Source organism: Mizuhopecten yessoensis, unplaced genomic scaffold (genome assembly GCF_002113885.1).
Source record: "Mizuhopecten yessoensis strain PY_sf001 unplaced genomic scaffold, ASM211388v2 scaffold6785, whole genome shotgun sequence".
Classification (NCBI taxonomy): domain Eukaryota; kingdom Metazoa; phylum Mollusca; class Bivalvia; order Pectinida; family Pectinidae; genus Mizuhopecten; species Mizuhopecten yessoensis.
The window spans coordinates 464,437-488,223 of NW_018406723.1; the positions used below are offsets into that span (position 1 = coordinate 464,437).

At 34.5% G+C, this 23,787-nt stretch overlaps 1 protein-coding gene across 1 annotated transcript in view; it reads left to right on the forward strand.

The window, feature by feature from the left end:
• LOC110452667 (cadherin-23-like) overlaps positions 1-23,787 on the forward strand; it is a 236,197-nt gene that overhangs the window by 204,146 nt on the left and 8,264 nt on the right. Inside the window, exons 17-37 of the mRNA XM_021501316.1 lie at positions 302-466; positions 1,342-1,406; positions 1,755-1,995; positions 3,311-3,556; positions 4,091-4,618; positions 5,131-5,269; positions 5,954-6,163; positions 7,182-7,498; positions 7,682-7,988; positions 8,423-8,673; positions 10,848-11,036; positions 11,446-11,686; positions 13,282-13,628; positions 13,977-14,231; positions 15,884-15,972; positions 16,451-16,537; positions 17,335-17,403; positions 17,627-17,693; positions 18,159-18,286; positions 19,479-19,519; positions 21,877-21,940. Coding sequence (XP_021356991.1) covers positions 302-466; positions 1,342-1,406; positions 1,755-1,995; positions 3,311-3,556; positions 4,091-4,618; positions 5,131-5,269; positions 5,954-6,163; positions 7,182-7,498; positions 7,682-7,988; positions 8,423-8,673; positions 10,848-11,036; positions 11,446-11,686; positions 13,282-13,628; positions 13,977-14,231; positions 15,884-15,972; positions 16,451-16,537; positions 17,335-17,403; positions 17,627-17,693; positions 18,159-18,286; positions 19,479-19,519; positions 21,877-21,940 — 4,046 coding nt within the window. The remainder of the gene's footprint in view (positions 1-301; positions 467-1,341; positions 1,407-1,754; positions 1,996-3,310; positions 3,557-4,090; positions 4,619-5,130; positions 5,270-5,953; positions 6,164-7,181; positions 7,499-7,681; positions 7,989-8,422; positions 8,674-10,847; positions 11,037-11,445; positions 11,687-13,281; positions 13,629-13,976; positions 14,232-15,883; positions 15,973-16,450; positions 16,538-17,334; positions 17,404-17,626; positions 17,694-18,158; positions 18,287-19,478; positions 19,520-21,876; positions 21,941-23,787) is intronic.

A 23,787-nucleotide genomic window follows, 5' to 3' on the forward strand; every position in this document is an offset into this window, starting at 1 on the left:
TTTTCATAAGGATATGAATTCTATAATTAAGCTATTCAGACTTAGAAAAAGATTATTAAAAAAAAGGGAAAAATTTATAAAATAAAAACCAATAATGAAAAAAGAAAATTCTTAAACTCAAGTATTTTTAATAAAATTCTGCTGTTGTAAAGATAAAAATGATAGAGACGCTGTACTGCCCTTTATATCTGTAATCTGTTGCACTATATAGTAACAAAATAACAAAATAACAAAATGTGACAATGAAAGTAAAAAATACCTCCTTAAACATTTTCTTTGACCTTTGACCTCTGAACTGTAGATCGTTGCTAAGGAGGTTGACACTGTCGAGAAGAGAAGTAGCACTGCTGACATCACTGTACACATCGAGGATATGAATGACAACCCTCCGGTGTTTAATCAGAGTGTCTATACAGCAAACGTCCAAGAAAACATCCAACTCGGCTTCACAGTTATGAAAATTACGGTAAGTATCTGGTTTTTACAGAGTTAAAGATATATGCTACCTGGATGTGACATGCAGGATCTCCAAAACTGAAGAGCTCCACACTTAAAACAATAAAAGTACCTATACAATATATCTTCATAATACAAGATTTTGCAATGTTCAGTCTGTAATTTTAAAAATTGCTCTTGATTTTGCCAGAACAATGATATTTCCTGTTGAATTTGCAGATTCAATGTATACTCTGCAAATATTGCTCACATTTTCTTTTACCAATATACATTAGTTTCTAAATATTATTTAGTGCTATTAAAAAACATATATATATTTATAATGAGGGAGATGACTCTGACACATATCACAAGTTAAAGGCAGCATATATCCCTAAATACATTCATAACTTTTTCAAAATTGATATAAGCTGAAACAACTATTTTTTTGGCACCTAGGAATTAATATTTGCAGGAAAAATATATTTCTTGCAATATTTTCCTTTTGTGAAATCCATAAACAAATGAGAGTGGGCTAAAATACTTATTACATACTTTAAAGATAAATTTATTGAAAAATTTGTTTCATAGAAGGGCAAACTTTTGATCTTCATGATTTCCAGTTGCTGCCTAATTCTCAAGTTTGTTTGGCTTAATTATAAATTAAAACAGTTAAGAAAAAAAGAGCATATTAAATCTTCATGCTGCTTTTCTACCATTAGGTTCTCAATATCATGATTTGAATGCATTTCTGCAAATTGTTAATTAAGCCAGTGATTTTATTACAGATCTCAAGTCATCAGAAACACATTGGGAACATTTAATCAATGTATTGACTTCTTTCTCAATTGAAGAAAGCATACCAAATTGATGATTCTGATTTTTTATCGTGCAATTGTTTTCCAGGCAAGTGACCTTGACTCTGGAAGTTTTGGAAAGTTAACATACTCACTGAGAGGAGGCAATGGAAGGTAGGTTTGGCTGAAGTCTGGAACGGAATTAGCTGTTTAAAATATTTATAATGTCGATTTGATAGTATTGTTAACAAGAGGAGAGTTTAATCCTATAGGGAAGTTAGGATGTAGGTTGATTTTTCTCTGTTAACAAGTATTTGTTTTTTGAGGATTTTGAAAATGTTTGAACCTGCAGTCAGATAGCCCTGTTACGTAACACACTATAGTATCATATTTTGTTTAGCTGAATGTTTAACCCTTTCACCACTGTAGACCAAAATGGACTCATCCAGATCAATGCATGGTAGAGTCTACTAAAGTTACATAGGGGTGAAAGGGTTAATCCATGAATAAAACTGTTCACAGGTTTGACATAAATGATGAGACAGGCGTTGTGACAGTGGATGGCCTCCTTGACCGTGAGACAGTGGAAGAATACTACCTCACAGTGGAGGCTAAAGACGGGGGAGGATTCAGGTCTACGGCCGAGCTACGGGTCAACATCACTGACAAGAATGACATGATTCCAACGTTTCGTCGTGACGAATACTTCAGCAGTGTCAGGGAAAATAATCTTCATTTCATACGGGGGCCACTTTTTGTGGAAGTGAGTGACGTTTTGTTTCAATAATTCACAGGCATTGAGCTCTGCTCTTTTTTTTCAAATTAATCTGCGATAATTCTCACACAAACAATTTTATTTTAGAAATTTTTAGTTTCAATTTTTGGCATTTGGTGCCAGTTGGTCTGTCTGTTCCGTCATTAATCAGAGTTGATTCGACTAGATGTCGGTGTTAAGGAGCCTGACGCGGACATCTGTGAAGCATTATATTTACTGCAACTTTTTATGAAATGCAGATATTTCATTTTGCATGATAGCCATATAGCATTATTCATATTAAATACATTTCTGTTTCGTTGAAAACATTAAATAATTGAGATGATATGAATTATCTTGATTTAAATGGAACATTTTCAGTTCCTTGATGCAAATTGGTGATACAAATGCCGCGATAACAACTGGGTGATAAACATTTCATTTCCTAATATCCCACAATCAGTACTATTTTTATACAACAATGATAGAGGGTACAATGAGAGTTAACCTTTTCTGTATGTCCGTCGATATGACATTTGGATGGATTTTGCATTTAGCTCCTTTACTTTAAAACTAAAAGGCCTACCGACATCAAACTTCATGAGTGGATACATGTGCACGTGTACTAGTATTTAAAATGTAGGTCATTGTGACTCATCTATTCTGCTTTACAGATTTTGGTTAACCATTGTCAAATAATGGGTTCTAGAGCATATATCGGCAGCATTTTCATGAATAGGCATTAAACTTTGTATAGAGGTACATTATGCAAAAGGGGTGTGTCACATCCTAAAAAAAGGTCACTGTAAACTCAATTTGACCTTCGATCTTGACCTCAAGTTCTCATATAATGGTTTCTGGATCATATCTCAGCAGCTTTTTCATGAATGGGCATAAAACTTTGTATATACCAGTAGATACATTATGGGAAAGTGGTTTGTCACATCCAAAAATGAGGTCCCTGTAACCGTAATTTGAACTTAATTGACCCCAAGTACTAAAATAAAGTTTTCCAGAGCATATCTCAGCTGCTGTTTCATGAATGGACATCAAACTTTGTTTATAGGTACATCATGGGAATGTGGTGTGTCACATCCTAAAATGAGGTCACTGTGACGTCACCTCAATTTGACCTGTGACCTCAGTACAACATTTAAGTGTAAATCAGGTTTCTGCAGCATATATAGGTCAATGTTTTATGACTGCATGATCTCAAAGACGTGTGGAGCTGAAGTATCCATGATTTAAGCCCATGCATAGAGTTATATATCTAATTTTAGCTATTGGTTATTCTTTCATTTTAATTGAATGATGGTTTTTCTAGGCATACGATGACGACCAGCCAGGTACCAATAATAGTGAAGTGAGATACAGAATCGTGGATATCCCTGCAGGGCTGGACCACAACTTCACGATCAACAGTACATCCGGGGAGGTAGCAGTCACTTCCCCACTAGACTATGAAAAACTTGACCCAACATTGAAGGGCAAGGTTCTCCTCCAGATAGAGGCATACGACCTTGGAATTCCCCAGAAAAGACGGTCCATTCCCGTCACCATAGAGGTTGAGGTATGTGTGAAGTAGGCTTGAAGAGACCAATTTGTGTTTACATATATGAAGATACCACGGAATATTACTTAATAAATATCAAAGGTGCTGGTTGATTTTTATTCTCCTCGCCATTTTATGTTCGGGGGATAAATAGTGTTATCAATGTCCATCGCATGGATATGAAACTTGCAATTGACTAGTACTGTTAAATTGAAAATGCGAAATTGGTTTTAAGATTGTTTTTTTTTAAAGTAAGAGTTGTTCATGATAACAGCATCAGTATCATCTGGATTAAAAGACATCAGTGTCTATGACATTAAAGAAGTCTTTTTACTGGGTCCCAAAAAAAATGGATTAAAAGACATCATCTGGATTAAAAGACATCATCTGGATTAAAAGACATCAGTGTCTATGAGATTAAAGAAGTCTTTTTACTGGGTCCCAAAAAGCCTGCTTTTCTTTTAAAGTAGATCTTTTTGCAAGGTTTTTAAATGTTTTTTAAAGTATCAGCAAAATTGAAGATTCTCATTATCCAGTTATTTATTTTTACAGGATGAGAATGACAATGCCCCGATCTTTGCACAGACAACATACACCGCAGATGTGATGGAGAACGCCACAGAAGGAACGATGGTTATACAGGTACATGCTACGGATGCTGACGGCACCGATCTCAACCATCAGTTCCTGTATCGTATAGACAGTGGGGCACAGGACAAGTTTCGCATTGACTTCCAAACAGGGAACATTACAGTGGAAAAGGGGGCTAAACTTGACCGAGAATCTCTCGGCAATTACACTTTGATCATTTCCGCCACTGACCGAGGTATAAAATCCCTGGTGGAGAATTGCGTGGTCAAGGTCACAATATTAGACGTCAATGATGAGCTGCCCGTGTTTTCACCAGTGACGAAATCTGTTAGCGTACTTGAAGATATTGGAGTGAATGAAGTTGTCACCCGTTACTCAGCAAGTGACTCTGATATTAACCATAACCTGAGGTACAGTGTGATCCCAGGATCTGTCCGTGCTGTGGACGAAAACAGTCAGACTGTGGATATTCAAGCAAATAACATACAGGTAAGGACGAAGTGACTCAGAGAAACAATGTGGTACTTGGTATATATAGATTGAATCTTATAATCGTCAAAAAAGAGAGAGAAAAACGGAAACAACAAAAATAATCAAAAATTTGTTTAAAGTGACATGAAACAGATATCCTCAATGTAATATTCACCCCTACATATCTAAACTGGACTTGCCCAGTCATTGATTTGGCATTGTTAATGTTTCACTAGTTAAAATTGAAATTTAGATTATTTTAATTTTGGTATTGAATATACCTCTGTTGACAAAATAGCTAAAGACCAATTAATTCTCTTTATTCAAGTGAATTTGAAATTCAGTTTTAAAAAAAATACATTTGTAGATATGCAAATATTTAAATAAAGGACTACTAATAACTGGTAAAGCTCAGTGCAAGAGCAAATTTATAAAATTTGAATTCATTTACCTCTTGTAGTAATGTTAATACTTATTTGGTGATAAAACAGAAATCAAGCTAACAATGAGAACCTCATTTTGGATTTCAGAATTACTTTAAAGTCCTACCAGATACTGGTGACATTGTCGTGAAGTCTGTGCTGGATCGGGAGACAGCAGAACGGGTAGTCCTAGAAATCCTGGTGGAGGATCTGAATGCTTGGCATCCATCTGTACAAAACGCCACAGGTAAGTAAACTTACACTTAATATCAAAGTTGGTTGATATGTATCTTTTTTTTTATATATATTAAATAGTATTGGATGTGTGGTTACTAGGAACCAAGGTTATTTAATTGTTTTATTGTATTGTTTAAATGTCTGACGCAAGTTGCCTATGTCAACAGACCCAATATTTATAAAACCATTTTGCGCTTAGACTCAAGTTTTGTGCTCTAGCTGACAAACTTTCTTGTAACATATGGACATCTTGTGGTGGGTTCCATAAGGCAAACACTTAAGTCTGAGGATGGGGACAGTAGCAAGTCTCAGCTCATAGTACAGAGAAATTAAAATATTTCAATATGTTTCAAAATAATTTTGTCGCTTAAATAAGGATTTGAGTATTAGTACAGAATCAAATTTGAGCATGGCAATAGTTTAATGAATACATGTAAAGCAAGAGTCGAATGCACTAACAAGCGTTTTTGTTATGAGTTTTGATTATAATGTAAACCTGACTTATATGTATTTATTACTTAATACTACGAAATTTTGACACCTTGACATGTTGAGCTAGAACATGGTCAGTGAGATGATAAATTGTTTTTGCTTCAAGAATATTTTCTTTAAACTATTTGCTTGTGAAACTAAAAAAAAATGAAATTTATACAATTTAATTTGCATTCTCATTGTGTATACAACTTTTTTACAGCAACTTTGACAATCGATCTGATAGATGTCAATGATAATCCCCCCCAATTTGTGCCCAGTGCTTTGTACAAGGTGAATATATCAGAGGGCAGAGACATCAACGATTTCGTAACCATGGTGGTTGCTACGGATGCCGATAAGAATCAGCAGCTGCAGTATTTTATCGCAGAAGATACATCTAATTCTTTCAAAATATTGGATCCAAGTGCAGGTTAGTTTAAATTGAGGTCTGGTTTCTTGATAGGTATTTCAAGGTTAGTTTTGCCTTTTTATTTCAAGGTTACTACGTAACGAGCTGAAGGCATAATTATTTCTTAATATGAAAGCCAGGAGTATATGATCGTGAACCATTAAGCAATACGTAGAATGGTTGTAATACGTTTGTAAACATCCTAAATAAAACATTGAATGACCTTGAATTTATCACTATAATACTTGTATTTAAGTAGCAATGAACGTATACTACTTATCCTTTTAAATTTAACCTGATTTAATCCCAAAAACTTGCCTATTTTGAGCACTGATATTGGTTCCTGTGCTGGTCATTCTGGACAGGTATCCCAGTGTACATTGAAACCTTTCTAATCAGACCTCTGAGTTCTCCAACTCCATGTATAATCTGACCAATATGTTGTGTTCACAATGATGTCTGATAAGACAGCTAGGTTTCACATACATTCATGTAAAAAATGATATTTGATAATTTTCAAAAAAATAATGTCTGTTCTTTATAAGGAGGGAGACAGCCAGTTTGTTGTGGTTTCTGTCACCTTTTGTCTGAAAATTGTAAAGGAATTTTTAATAGATTTTACTTTGAACTTAAAATACACAAAAAACGAAAATTATTTCACTTTTTCAGGTAAGAATTGTGATGATGAAATCTGTTCAGTGCAAGTTCATACTATCAAACACCTTTATCATAGAACATCAGAACAAATTAAACCTTGTGTAGTTGTCAAAAGATGGATAACAGTTCTACAAAAATATACTTTCTCTATTTATTCAGCAATAAGGCCATACCTGGTGATAAGCCCGCCCATGTCACATAAAATTAAGACAAAATACTGACCTATGCTATTTTATTGTCCAGCAATAAGCCCAGCCCTTCCTTACTTTGAGTCAGGGTTAATGTGCTTGCTCCCTGGGCTTATTGCAGGATAATTATAACAATATCAGTCTAAATCTAGACCCAAATATGATCTTAATTAATTTATTTCCCTTCGATACAGGTCAGATATTGCTGAAAAAGAAACTCGACAGAGAGTTAGCCCCTACTGTAGATTTCAAGGTCGTTGCTATGGACAGCGGATCATCTCTTAGGCTGTCCTCAACAGCTACAGTCATAGTAACAGTGGTAGACATCAATGACAATCCACCAAAGTTTAACCCACACTTCAATGTGTTACGTGTACCAGAGGACGCCAGCAACGGCACCGTCATCGCCACCATTAACGCTGTTGATGTGGACACAGGAATATTCGGTCAAGTTTTCTATGTATTGAAAGTTTCTCCGGATGATCACAACTTTGCTATCAGTGAAGTAACGGTGAGCAAAATTAGCATCAAGAGAGTTTTTTATAAGCTAAAAATTAGAAAGATTACATTTATGGAAAAAGGGGTCTTTCTTTCCTGTATGTGGGATTTTTTTTTTATCATTTTCTTGATAATTTGAGTTGTTAGAAATATTACCTGTTAATTTTATTGTAAAATACTTGTGTGGTTATTTCAGGGTGAGATATATGTAGATGGTAGCCTGGACAGAGAGCGTCGACCTTCAGGTTACAGTGTAGAGGTGTCCGCCACTAACAGTCTGGACCCTGACAACCAGTTGTCTAGTTCCACAGGGATCATACAGATTGACGTTCTGGACATCAACGACAACAAACCAGATATCACCAGTACCCAGGGTATCCTTAAGTCGCTCAAAGAGGACGAAGGTATTGGTACCGAAGTGTGTCGTGTCCAGGCACAGGACCCAGACATGGGGCTCAATGGCACGGTTACCTTCTCCCTGACAGCAGATAGTAACACCACAGGTAGGTCACATTTACCACAGGTAGGTCATAGCAGGTTCACATATATCACAGGTAGGTCAAATAAAGGTTAAATTAACCACAGGAAGTCATAGGCAAAATTTACCACAGGTAGGTCATAGCAGGTTCACATATACCACAGGTAGGTCACATTTACCACAGGTAGGTCATAGCAAGTTCACATATACCACAGGTAGGTCAAATAAAGGTTAAATTCACCACAGGAAGTCATAGGCAAAATTCACCACAGGTAGAATATACCAAAGTCAAATATACCACAGGTAAGTTATATAATTATGGCAAGGTCAAGTTTACAGGTAGGATATATCCTGGCCAATTGTTATCACAGGCATAATGTATCATATATTAAGTATTGTTCTCAGATATGTTTTACTTTGTAATGAGCCGCATAACTCATTTACTTATGTATGTTGCAGGTGGGTTTGAATGGTTCTCAATAAGTACAGTGCCGAATACGGCGACGGGACAGAACGAGGGGGTAATGACTCTGAGGCAGAGTATACTGGACAGGGTCGGAGAATTCTATGTGACGGCCCGAGCATCTGATCAGGGAACCCCAGCTCTTTTCTCAGAGAAACAGCTCATGATCACAGTAAAGGATGTTAATCGTGACCAGCCAACCTTTGTAAGACCAGCAAGGGACAGTGAGGTCGTCTATGTTAAGGAGGTCTGTATCTCAAATCTAAGACCACAATGTTGCTCGAAGCAAGTTTTTCATTCGCACATTTTCAACCCACATTCTCATACGCTTTCTATTATCAAACATTTTGAACCCACATTCTCATACGCTTTCTATTATCAAACATTTTCAACCCGCATTCTCATACGCTTTCTATTATCAAACATTTTCATCCCACATTCTCATAAGCTTTCTATTATCAAACATTTTCAACCCACATTCTCATATGCTTTCTATTATCAAACATTTTCAACCCACATTCTCTTATGCTTTCTATTATCAAACATTTTCAACCCACATTCTCATATGCTTTCTATTATCAAACATTTTCAACCCACATTCTCATGATCATAGGCTTTCTATTATCAAACATTTTCAACCCATATTCTCATACGATTTCTATTATCAAACATTTTCATCCCACATTCTCATATGCTTTCTATTATCAAACATTTTCAACCCACATTCTCATGATCATAAGCTTTCTATTATCAAACATTTTCAACCCATATCCTCATACGCTTTCTATTATCAAACATTTTCATCCCACATTCTCATAAGCTTTCTATTATCAAACATTTTCAACCCACATTCTCATACACTTTCTATTATCAAACATTTTCAACCCACATTCTCATGATCATAAGCTTTCTATTATCAAACATTTTCAACCCATATTCTCATACGCTTTCTATTATCAAACATTTTCATCCCACATTCTCATAAGCTTTCTATTATCAAACATTTTCAACCCACATTCTCATAAGCTTTCTATTATCAAACATTTTCAACCCATATTCTCATACGCTTTCTATTATCAAACATTTTCAACCCACATTCTCATACACTTTCTATTATCAAACATTTTCAACCCACATTCTCATGATCATAAGCTTTCTATTATCAAACATTTTCAACCCATATTCTCATACGCTTTCTATTATCAAACATTTTCATCCCACATTCTCATAAGCTTTCTATTATCAAACATTTTCAACCCACATTCTCATAAGCTTTCTATTATCAAACATTTTCAACCCATATTCTCATACGCTTTCTATTATCAAACATTTTCATCCCACATTCTCATAAGCTTTCTATTATCAAACATTTTCAACCCACATTCTCATAAGCTTTCTATTATCAAACATTTTCAACCCATATTCTCATACGCTTTCTATTATCAAACATTTTCATCCCACATTCTCATAAGCTTTCTATTATCAAACATTTTCAACCCACATTCTCATAAGCTTTCTATTATCAAACATTTTCAACCCATATTCTCATACGCTTTCTATTATCAAACATTTTCAACCCACATTCTCATACGCTTTCTATTATCAAACATTTTCACAAGGTGACATTCTCTTTCTGTTGAGTGTGGACATTCCTACTTAGAAGGTGTACTTGTTCTTATTTTCACATTTTTATAAGCTCACATTACACAAAGGTACGTTCTCAAAACACATAGCTTTTCACAACGTTTTCATATTTTCACAAGCTCATATAAACATGATACCACATTTTCACAAGCTCACATAAACATGATATCACATTTTCACAAGCTCACATAAACATGATATCACATTTTCACAAGCTCACATAAACATGATATCACATTTTCACAAGCTCACATAAACATGATATCACATTTTCACAAGCTCACATAAACATGATATCACATTTTCACAAGCTCACATAAACATGATATCACATTTTCAAAATATGCAGTAATTCACAATTTGCACATCCTGGTTCCACATGCTCACTGTCACATTCACACAAACTCACATCCTGATTCCACAGGCTCACTGTCACATTCACACAAACTAACATCCTGATTCCACAGGCTCACTGTCACATTCACACAAACTTACATCCTGGTTCCACAGGCTCACTGTCACATTCACACAAACTCACATTCTGAAAATCTCACATTATCTGTATTAGCTTTGCGTTTCATGATGTCATATATTTCTTGAATGCACAGTCTCAAAAGTCAAGCATATATTTGTATTAAGATGTTTTTGATAAAAAAAAAAGATTTTGTAAGAAATATTCAACAAAAATATATTGGTAGAAAACTGTCTGTCATGGATATAAATTATATAAAGTCATTATAACTATATAGCTTTTACAAAATTTCGTCTTGTATACAGGAACAGGAAGGTGCCCATGTGATGATCGTCAAGGCAATCGACAACGACCATGGCGAGAACGGACGAGTACGTTACAATATATCACTGGTCAAGGATTTCATCTACTTCAAGCTTGACCAGGACTCAGGGCTGCTGACCATCAACGGAACACTAGATAGGGAGGATCCCACGCACCAGGGAAAATACCAGGTATTTGAATATTGTTCATGTCTCTTTTACTAGAAATATGAAGAAATGATTTACCTTTTTGAAAAGTATGTTTGTAGATGCAGGAAGACAAACAAAGTAAAGATTTTACTGCACCTATTTAGGTCACATCAGTGGTACTAAAGGTTAAAGGTTAAAGGTTGCAAACTTCATGTCGAAAATGTCCCAACTCTTATGTAGAACACAGAAAAAAGGGGAAAGAAACTATTTTAGAAGACATTTCAGGATTTGACCTTTTCAAGACAAATCTGTTTCATTAGTCAAATTGTTTCACCAAGTTTGCATTGTCCTGTGTGATATTATACCACCATTATGGCATGTATAACATTAATGTACAGATATATCATCAATTAAAGTTACCAACCAATCCATTGAACCTGCCTTGTTTCAGATAAAGATCAATGCCTTTGACAACGGCTATCCTAAAAGCTACATCAGGTCAACCAACCTAATCATCCAGCTTTTGGATGTCAATGATCAGGATCCAGTGTTCGAGAGGACGCCTAGCATGGAGCCTTTCATCCTCGGACCAGTTCCCGAGGAACAAGCAGTGTCTTTAGTCGGCTATGTCAATGTTTCTAAAGATGCAGATACAGATCTGAACTTCACTAAAACGTGTTATCACATCGTTGGTAAGATATTTTATTTTGAAAAAAACAATTATGTTTATTATATAATCATCGATTATGGGACTCTGAATTTTGCAGCAAGGTTTCACGAACCCTTGCATGGGATGAAACATATTTCTGATTGTCATCTGCTGGAGGGCACTTCTGGGACTTACGTTTTGGTCATATGGCATTTAACATCTTCAGAAAAACTATGGTTATATGAAGACAAGTTCCTAGGGCGCAAAACATAACAAAGCATGGACGAGAGAAAAGAAAATGTATGCATCTGAAGTGTTGTAATGGGGATAGCAGATTAACTAGGATTGGTCCTTCAATGTTCACCTAACAGAAGACAGAGAAGAAAACCCTTAATTCTGATGACGGTCCCGCATTGGTCGCCTCTTACAATAACGCGCAGTTGGAGGATACAGCAGGCCTCATACATGTATCTCATTTTACTGCTATGAAATTACGTAAACTGTTTACATTCCAAAGACTTTATAGAGCTTCGTTTGCTCCTTTCTCCAGAGTATGTTTCTCCGAAAAATAGGCCTATTGAAAATACCTGGTATATATACCTGAGAATTGATACAAAAAGCTTACTTATATTACATAGCAAAAGTAAAAAAAAAAGTAATTTCATGAATTCCAAGGTTTATTTGCAAAGTTTAACTGACGGAAAAAAGCTTTATAGTAATTGGTTCAGGTTTGTGTTTGTTCGTGAAAGTCAAGCGTTCGGTACAGCTTATTCGATGTGTCATTGATACCCTCTGTTTTAAAACTGATGGCATATGGTAATCTGGGGATGGTAGAGGTTGACAGTGATGCAGTTGTGAAGCTTTCGAGTGTCAATTAAACGTTCACGTTGCCTTGCCAAATCCATTATTTTTAAGTTTGAAAGACGGGGAAATATCACGAGATTTTTGGGGTGATATTCTTGCCACCACATAGGCATGTAATTCACCAAAAAATACTTGCTTAATTACTTTGGCCAAAACTCATTTCAAATTGATGCTCTTTGTTTAGAAAACCTGAAAGTGCTATGAATGGTATTACAGATCACAAAAAAATAACTTTAGAGTATTAATTTTGTAAAGTTGCTATTTTTCTAATACGTATAAACATTTCAAATCCTCTTAACAGTCTTGATATTTTCATTTGCTTAAAAAGAAACTGAAACATGTGCCTTTAAAAACAAAACAAACACAACCACTTGATGTATAATGGTTCTTATTGAAGCTTTGAGGATAAGGTGGGAATGTACCTTTCATGGTGTTAAATTATTAACACCTTTTTTCTTCCGTTAACCTCACACCTAATGTATTGGAGTGTCAGTTAAGCTCTGAGAACAGTTATTTTCATAAACACCTTAAATAAATCATAGTCCCTCTAGGAGTTGCACTTCAGCAATTTTAAAACACTTTTGTATCTGGAAACGATTTCAGAAAATATACTTGTGAAATTTAATTTGTCAAAACCGTATTATATTTGACAAACATTGAACATAATTTGATTAGTATGTCGCCGGTTAGGTGAAACTTTAATTAAGATCCCTTTTATTTTTTACCCTTCTTCAATTACCTGTATATTTGAATTTGATCATGAATGTCTTGTAGGGGGCAGCATGATTGATTATTTTCACCTTAACGTGACGGGGGAGCTTTACATAAAAAAGGCCATTGACAGAGAAGGTGGAATCAATGGACAATCAATAGACTCTATAGATTTAGTTGTCTGGGCAACGCCACTTTGCTATCTGGAAACGGGTGCCACCTCCAGGAAGAAAAGGTCGACAAATTTGCGTTTGGCACCTATAGAGTATGACCCTAGAAACACCACGTTACTCTGGGTACAGGTGAAGATTGGCGACGTCAACGACCACGCCCCCATGTTTAAAGAGTCTCTACTCAGTATTGGCGTCAGTCGTAAAACTCAACTTGCAGAAATCATCTACAAATTACACGTACGTTGAGATTTTTTATTATACCGATATCACAGCAATTACTATCAATCATGACACTAGTTTCGGAACTTTTGTCATTTACTTTCAAGCAATTGCAAGCTCTTGGATTAAAGTGTAATTGTGTAAAAGTTTGAAAATGGAATATGAAAGGTTACTATATATCAAACAATCCATGAAAAAAGAAGATTGGTAATGTTCAATTTGAAGAATAGCACATTTAAAGGTATTTGTCTGAATTGATAAAGAAAGGTTGGATCTTAGCATATTTCATGTGATATAAGAACATGCCGGTTAGAAATACATCAATTCTGTGAATATGTATGAGGTATTTGAAATTTCTGTTTTCAGAATGATGTGATAGATGAAGATATTGGTAAGAACCGAGTCCACAGATACCGTATGAACAGTATAGACTTCACGCCCTACGCTGGAAGTACCAACCAACCCCAGTCCACAGTCAACTCCTCCTTCTATCTGTTCCCGAACAATGGCACCATCAAGACCAGCACATACTTCCGCTCCGACCTGTCCGGATATTACCGCATGAACGTGTCTGTTATGGATACGGTGGCTCCTTTCTACTCTAGTAACGCTATGATACGGGTAAGCAGCACAAATATGTTATTGTTACAAAGAGTATTGAAAATATATTTACACAGACTGCCTCAGTTGAAGAAACCCTTCATATATCTAGGCCTTCATTGTATACTTATAGAAGAATCTCTTTCCAAATACAGGCCTTCGTTCTAGCAGGCAGATTTAATCTGTGTCCTGAAAACACCTCTTTTGAAAGAGCTTTTTATATCAGCACCTTGATAGAAATATTTTTACCTATTTGAAGAAATCTTTTTCTCTCATCTTTGATAGAAGAATTCTTTACCTGACAGGAGATATAATCTTCTTTGAGAATCCTTTGAAAGATTCCTTTTATATATTCTGTGCATCATTATTAAAAGTACCTCCTGAAACAAATCCTCCTTTGAAAATAACGACATTTTGGACATATTTATTCCTTCATTGAGGGACCACCTCCTTGGAGAATCCTTTTGAGAGACCGCTTTTATATATCAAGTACATTATTAATACCATTAATTTTACCAGTTTCGCGAAAACACATCCGTAAAAGACCTGCTTGATAACATCCACAGTTGAATTAGCAGAAGCACGTCAATTTTGTTATAAGAAACCAGTACCTCCTTTGATAGCTCACTTTGTCCGTCTTTTCTGACATCATTAACTACTAAAACACAGGATGGATAACGCAGTTCGTCAGTAAGGTCAGGTTACAGACGGGGACAGTCATGTTAACGCATGAGGCGACTAATGAGTAGACCCCTGCAGAATGAAAGGCTTTCTTCCATGTCTTCTGCTAAGGACACACTGAAGAAACAAAGACTGACCTGCTGCTTTCATTGCAACATTTGATATCTTCATAATTTTGTTCTCACTTCTCTACACCTTTTGTGCTGTCTCCCTAGGCATCTGTTAGCATTAACCCAAGCAAACAAACATACACATTGTCTTTTTGGGATATTACGTCTTTTATTCCAGGATCTCATTCTTATCAGGTTTTGGCAAGGGCAGGTTTCACTTTATAAACAAATTGAATCGATGTGAGAGAGCATCTGTCTTAGGAACACGTTTTTATCCGGAGAGAAAACAAGTTCATGTGGCAACCAATATTTCGAGGGATATTTGTCAGGCAGAACATAAAACATATTTAAATCAAATTAGCGCTAAGTTTTTGTTGAAATTCTTTCAATATTGATGTGTAGTGTAAGTCCTTTTGTAAAGACACCAATAAGGATGATAAAAATCATCAATGATATTTTAATTCAATATTACATCCTACTTCTAAGATCCAACGAATATCCTAAATAGTCAGTCAACATGACGATGACCTTGTTTATGTGTATAGCCTATACAATTATATAAAAAACAAGATTGATACCATCATCAAAGGTATAAATACCTTATTAACAGAACTCTTCCGTACATGAACTCTTGACTACAGGCCATTAATACAGTTTCGTTGAGGAGATAAATTTGATGCATTTTTTTGGCATTCGATGAAAACATTTTGATGATACAATCTGACTTTTAGAGAAACCAATCTTTTCAACTTGTTTCGTTTTATGTTCGATAAAAGAGATTTGATAACCAAGGTACAGTACTGCATTACTGATTCTGCCAAATTTGATAACAGTAACTTTCTACTGATAAAAAAGTAAGATTGTGGTGATTTTATTTTCCAGATATCCTTGATCAACGATAATCAAAGGGTCAAAGTTATTTTCAGGAGTTCAGTTGAAGCAGTGAAAAACATCTCTTCCCGGTTTAGAGAGTAAGTTTTCGTGTCTGGATGGATTGGCCTAGGGGTCTGTATGTTATCTAAATCTACATTCCGTGCTTCATGTACTTTTTAATGAAGATTTGAATTTATTAATTTTCAGTTCACATTATTGGCAGTGATTGCTTACAAGAAAGATAAAAATAGAATTATTTCATAAAATCTAAATTAAAAACAAAAGATATTGGATATAGCATGAAGTCGTGTACAATGATTATCGGAATTTTTGTTGTCTGTAAAACAATATTAAATCATCTGATTCAACCTAGCAAGTGCTAACGTGAACATTTTGTTTGAACCAATAAGTGCACGGTAGTTAAATAAATAATTGATATAATCCAATCGCATCATGTGATTTGAACGGTAGTTCAAATTTAATATTTCTATAGCTTTAAGATAAGATTAACTGATATTTTCCTGACACAACCAAGTTAAATCGGTATATTGGAACATTTTTCTTTTCTTGTTGCAGTGATCTGGAGAAAATTACAGGCTACAGGATAGTGGTAGATCAGATACAGACTCATGAAAACACAGAGGGCAAACCAGAGGTTGACAAGTAAGTTTTTGCTGCATTTATTCTACTCATCTCAATTATTCTGATAACAAATATATCTGAAATATACCAGTTCTTGCAAGGTGGTTTTCAATAGGTTGTTTATGGGGTTTTTTTTAATTTGTTTTGATTCTCGTATATCAGATGTCCTTTTCATCTCAATGTGTTTTATGATTCCTGTAGATTTGACATGATAATTAGTTGCTACATTAATTTTCATAATAACATAAAACAATATTTCTTTTAAGTTTTTAAACCCGTGATTTTGCACTGAAACATTCTATTTTTCCCTTCCGTTTACTTTGTGAAACAGAGTAGAAGTATGAAAACAAGCAATTTTAAAGTTAGTAACAGCTTTGTCTCTGTGGTTTTGAAGATGCAGGATTGTATCTTGAGGTAAAACAACCAGATCTGTTGCTTGATAAACATGTCTGGACATAGAAATATTGACGTTTTTAAAATGTTTTTGAAATTATTAAACAATGGTTACATTGCATTTATGTCAATGTATAGTGGGTTTCGACTGAGGATTATTTATTAAAGTACATTAATTTAACATTTTGCAGACAATTGGAGGAAATGTGTTTCCTGTTTAAGTGTTTAGTTTTTCTATATGACTATCTGCTTTCAAATCATCCCCGTCTACCATCATAACTATGCTGTTATCTGCAATTTGTGAACGTAAATGTGAACGTTAGTAAGTGCATGATTACTCAAGTTTTAATGATGTCAGCATCTCCATAAGTAATACTAATCGTTGTCTTCCTTTTTATTGCAAAACATGTATCTTTGTTATACAGGACCGACATGTTCATCCATGGCGAAGATAAAGTCACCAATAACATCATTGAACCCTCGGAGTTATTGAGGTGAGATTTACTTTACTAAATACTTCTAAGCAACAGGTATTTTCTGTTATTTTATTTCTATAGATAATACTACTGCATTAATTATTATTTGAATTTAAATTAAGTCAAATGTTAAACTGGGCAAATCAGGTAACCATGGAAGTGGATATATCAAGGTTACATTGCAATAACATGTTATTACAGTAAAACAGGCAAATATATTTCCATTTTGGTTTTTTTCCAGTAAAATTGATGCGCATGCAGCAGAACTGATTGGTGTCTTGAATGAGTATAACATTCTTCAGATTGTGGTAAGTTTTTGTCAATTCATGCTTCACCTTAAACCCTGAAACCTTTATTTTTGATTAAAAACAATTACTTTAAGTTTACGGTACAAACGAATATTCAAAATCTTTCAAAAATTGTGTATAAATCAAAAGTTGCCATGCTTTTTTTCAGATTTCAGTGAACAATTGTGAATCAGAGCGTAAGCCTAATTGAATTTTTAGTGATGTGTGAAATAAAAAGTGGAGTTTTAGATATTTTCTTTTCCATAAATGTGAACAGAAATTTGTTTTAAGTTTTTGGTTAAAATATGTACGAATATAAGTCAAGATCTGATGTTGTTTTGGGGGCTTGATCACGTAAAGTTGAAGGTTCCATAATTATTCTTGATGGTAATTGTTGTTCCAATATACAAAAAAATAGTGTCTCGTTTTAGAAACAAAAACATTTTGATTATAGCAGTTGCAATATCTCTGTGTATTATGTTACAGCCAACAACGCAGACCGCCGAGGAAGATGACTCCCAGCGCTTACTAGTGATGGCCATTATCCTTCTAGCAATCATCCTCGGTATCCCCTGTCTTGTACTGGCGATTGTCCTACACATCACCAGGAAACAGTAAGTGTTTGTTAATTTAGATGTCTTTACAAAACCTATGGCCGTACTATGTAAGAGATGAAACTTCTACCCGATATTTTGAATTTGATTCAGAACCAAGGCCTGCAAACCAATCATTGAAAACACTCATTTTAACAATTTGTCTTCAAGCACTCATTTATCAGTATTTAGAAGATGTAGGTCTCGAACAAGAGTTCACCAGATGAGCCTATGTGGGATAGAAGTATTCCTTATTGGTGTCCCACCTAGAACGTGTGTCTTACATGCATAAGATAAGAGAAAACAGTGTCCAATGATGACGGGACCACCCCATGACCATTTTAGAAATATCATCCCACCATAAACATAGCGGTATGAGCCAGTAAAGTTGTGCCTTTAGGGGGACACCACTGGAAAACAAACATAGCACGAGAAGACAAACACATTTTGATATATCTAAACATTTTTAGTGTGTGTTGCATATGCAGTATCACCTTTTCAATATCTCCATTTAGAGCAAATGAATCAAAAGTTACAATTAAACTCCGGGCCCAATATTAGTTATCTCATTTGAACAGTTCCCTCATCATGCCCCACCAACACGCAATTATTTGGATTTCATTGAACAAGAATATCTCCGACTCCAATCAGGGGTACTTATTGCTAAGTTTCTTTTCATATATGGCTTCATTGTATTCAATGTCTAAAAAGGTCCCTGGCAGTTTAATTTTTTTTCAAAAATGTATTATCCAGGGTTCTGGAATTATAGACAAACTGCCCTGAAGCTTTCTTGTCTTATATAGATCACAACACTACAGTTTCTATAATGGCAGAAGAGAAACAACTCTTACTCAAAGCTCCAAGAAAGTCCAAAACTTGATACGTCGCACACTCGATGTGACTGAAAAGATAATTTCCTGAAAAATCATAAAACTGGCCGTAGAATATAACAAATCTTATGGTGTTTTGAGATTTTGAAGCCATTAATAATAACTTTATGTATTCAGTTTACAGTTAAAGGAGATATATTTCGCTGAGAGATTTACGTTTTTTGTTGAATCATTAATTGAGCACTGCCGTATGCAGATTACGCATACATCAAACCATTTTAGACCATACAAATCCTCGATCTAATGCCTGGAAAAAATGTGTTATTCTAAAATGACTAGTTACACAAAGTTAAATATTTCATTACATTGTGTTTGATTTTTAGGTACCAAAGGAAACTGAAGGCAGCAACAGCAATGGCTTACGGTAAATAGGAACAGATATGCATTAATTTTACAAATAATTTCTGAATATGTAGAAAACCTAACTTACGCTTCGCCTGAAAGTCACAGAAAAAATTCAAGCAACTGTTTTATAACTTTAACATAAAACTCTTATGAACACTTGCAAAAACTACCGAAAATATAATATTCTTCTTACATGTTTGTCCTTGGTTTTCTTGCACTTATATCTATTAATCAACAACAGAATATTCATCAGACATTTACATGTTTGTTGTTTCCGGGAAAATTCAATGAGCGTATGAAAATGATTTAACAATTATAAAAAAAAATAACGAATATTTCGGTCATAATCTCGAAAATGGCAAAGAAAAGTAACCAAATAAAGTAGGATTTATTCAATACTTTTGCAGGCATTTCCCAAGGAGGCCTTTTATTTGTACAGAATAACACATTTAAATATATTTTACATCTGAAAATATGTCTTACCTTTTCATGAAGATATATTCCTAATATAAAATCTTATGTGTGATATTGTATCCTTATATTTGTCTCAGGTCATAGAGGGCCAGGAAACTCATGTATGTAGCTTACGATGTTGTTATTGCATTCAATGTATTTTGTACCCAAACATTTTGCATTAAAAATTAATCATCATACTATTTCTGTTAATGTGAAATGTCAGTGTCTACCATGGTTTAAGATTTATTCTCCATGTCTTATTCGTTGGTGAGTCTTTAACTTTCCTGGAAATGCTATCTTCAGAAAACTTGTTGTTTTTGTGGGAGTAAAGATATATTTATTCTTGTTTCCCTCAGTCTATGTTGTTTTGTTTGTTTCTACTTTTATTTCCGAATTTGTCCATGTGTGTTGGCACCATCGTATACTTTTTCCTTCAATTAATATCTCAAGTATTTTTCTTTTGAGAAACCTTCGATTCTGCAGAAAGTGCCACATTTCATTCGATCAGTACCCTTAACGGAAATATACAAGGACATTTTCAGTGGAAAACTGTTACTGTAACTTTATGATTAGTTTGATATCTTAACTGCATGGCATGCTCTGAGTCAGTGTTTTGGTATTATTTTAAAGAATAAATATTGCTATGGTGATAAATTGAGTGTGTCTTGAAAACATTTGAAGAAGTTCGTGTTAATTTAGTTTCAAGACAAAATCATTTCATAATATAACTGTTAACAAAATAATTGACATCTGCTAAAATGACCCGAAAAAAAGGTATACATCACTTTCAAACATATACGTTATTTTGCATCCAATGGTGGACCGTCCCTTCATTGAAGTACATCCATTCTGTACTATTTTGTAAAAGTCATAAGTAAGTGAAATAAAAAGATAGAAAATAACTCAACTTTCCACCCTTATATTGAACGGTCATTGGGATGGTGTATTCTAGTATATACAAGTACTAATTCTTTATTACTTATATGCCCCATACTAAAGGATTAATTCACCCGTTTCAAAGACTGTTGTTGTACCTTACCTGTAAAAGAGGTTATCCTTGTTGTACCTGCATGCATTGTCTATCAGAAAGATATAAGTAAACCGGTGTCCTTTTATTTTGTATTATGTATACAGAAGAACTTCGTCAATATCTGGATTCTGTTACTCAGAATAATGAGGCAAATGTGCTTTATTTGCAAAATTCGTTTTCAGTCGTTTTCTGGACATCAGAACACTTAGATACGTTGCATGACAATTTTTGCTGAAGGAGGGTCTCAAACGACTTCAGCAATAATTGACATGCAACGTATCCTAAGTGTTCTCATGTCCAGAAAACGACTGAAAACCAATTTTACAAACAAAGCACGTTTGCCTCATTATTCTGAGTAACAGAGTCCGGATAGACGAGGTTCTTCTGTATGCATGCAATATCAATCATAGATAGAAAAGCATGGAAAATGCATGTGTAATTACCTCAAGGTCATGTTGCGATTAAACTAACTTGGTGTCTGAAATAACGTTCTGCCAATACTTATAAAGTCGAAAAAAGTTCGATCAATTCTTTACGGCTCAACAAAGCAATAACTACATCGACGGCAAAATGGTTGAAAATAATTGGTTAACGGTGGGTTTTGCAATTAGAGAGAGAGTGGAAGTGGACGTGGGTTTTGATTGGGAGTGAAATCTTTGTCAAGTTTGGTCTCGTCAGAAATCCGTTTAACAAAGGGCGCAGACAGATCATTCTGCAAGTGGTCCTACATTCGTTCCATTATTCGATCGTGATGTTGGATACAGCAGGCAATTTTTGTTCCCGAAACTTTGGTTTTGATTCGAACAGATAATATCAGATGAAAGAAAGGTCATACTGCCAAAACGTACTAATATTGTAAAGTATTTTTCTATTTCATTTTATCGTTTCAGGGTCAAAAGATTCAGATATGCAAAAGTTAGAAATGCCTGGAACAAACATGCATGCATATGAAAAGTAAGTATACGAAACATTCGTCCGTACCTTTTTAACAAGGTCTATTTATTTAGTCTGACATTTCCTGTAGCGATGTTTTCATTATGTTCTATTAATGCTGGGTCTATTTGTAGTAGTTGCAGAACAGAAATGTGATTTATTTATTTAAATAATCTATATACTGTTATGACATTTCAGAATTGTGATCTAAATCTTTTTCTATTTCCTTTTCACAATGCTGACTCTATCACCACCCTATATTATCACCACATGTGTACACAATTGCTCACCAAATACACATACACACGCTGTTAATTATTTTATTGGTACGTAACAAGTACCGTCTTAACTCTTTAACCCCTTGGTAACTTTAGTAGAATCTACCATACATTGATATGGATGAGTCCATTATGGTCTATGTAGGTGAAAGGGGTAACTGCGAATTCCTCTGGCCTGTTATGGTGACATTTATTGGGACATTAACAAAGATTTCTTAGATAGATTTGTCCTTGGCTTTATTTTGAGCTTTGTTCTATAATGGTGATCAGTACTTGCTACAGCTGCCACATTGGTTTATGTTCAAAGGTAGCCAATACTAGATATTACTTTTCATGAAATTCCTTTAATACGGATTTTGCTATGTTATGAAATCTTTTCGTTGACTTGAAATTTGTCATTGAAAAAAACCCAGCTATGAGATTCCAAGGTGTTTGCTATTTCTATCTTACTGGAGGAATATGAAAGCAAAACAAAGATCATCGTGTGTTTGATTAAAAGTTTTAACATGTGAAAAATGATGCTTTCGCATTGCAAGTTTTCATAGGTTGGTTTTGGTTAACGGTTTGTACTGTGCTACTACAGTTCCTTAAAAACACATTGGACTAATCATACTTCTTTTCCATGCTAGACCTATCTTAGGCTGTTGATTCAGATTAACTTTCTTAGTGTTTCTTTTTAACGTTCCGATGTTGGTAACACAATAAATATAATTTGATAACCAAAGTTTTGGGGTTTGCAGTGTTGATTTGTCAATGGAAATCTTGTGAAAGGAAATCACTTAAATACAGTCTCCAGTCCTCGATTGCAGCAGAAATGACAATATTTTATTATGAAGTCTAAATATCCTAGATAATGTTGAAATGTTTGTGTAAGTTTATCAATGCAAAATGAACATTTCTGCTGATAAACACTGACGTGTGTGTATACTATCGTGTAATTAACGTCGTTAAACCTTTTTTCAGATCCCATTACGACAATTTTTGGCTTACGCGGTCAGATAGAATGCAATCGTAAATACCTGCAAAATAGTTTAGATTTTTTTCTTAATATATTGTGAAATTGTTCAGTATCTGCATATCATATTAAATGTTTGTAAACAGCAAGTCGTCCATTCGTTAATACCTGTGTTTGAATGGATTGAGTTATGTTCATGACATTATAATCTGTAGAATGGTTTTAAAAATATAATTTAAATTTTTATTTGTTTTATTCTTTTGCTATCCGATTATTGGGATGTTGATTTCAATTATATCCGTCCTTGGTCAAGAATGTTATGCAGTTGTCGTATTGATCAATGATTTCACTTCCTAGTATCACAGTATTTCTTTCACAATCACTGGCATCATTTACCGAATCTACAACGTTTTGATGAAGGGAATATGATTATGATTATTTCTTATTAAAATCTCTAATTTCTTCCAAAAATAGCAACATTTAATACAGAAAAAGTAGTGTTAAACGCTGTCTTATTTCTCGTTGAATGATCGATTTTTCCCTTTCCTTTTGGAACATAATATTTTTAGTTAAGTTTGTTTTGTGAACTTGCTCTTTCACAAAACGAAAAACAATTTTCATGAAAGAATTTGAAA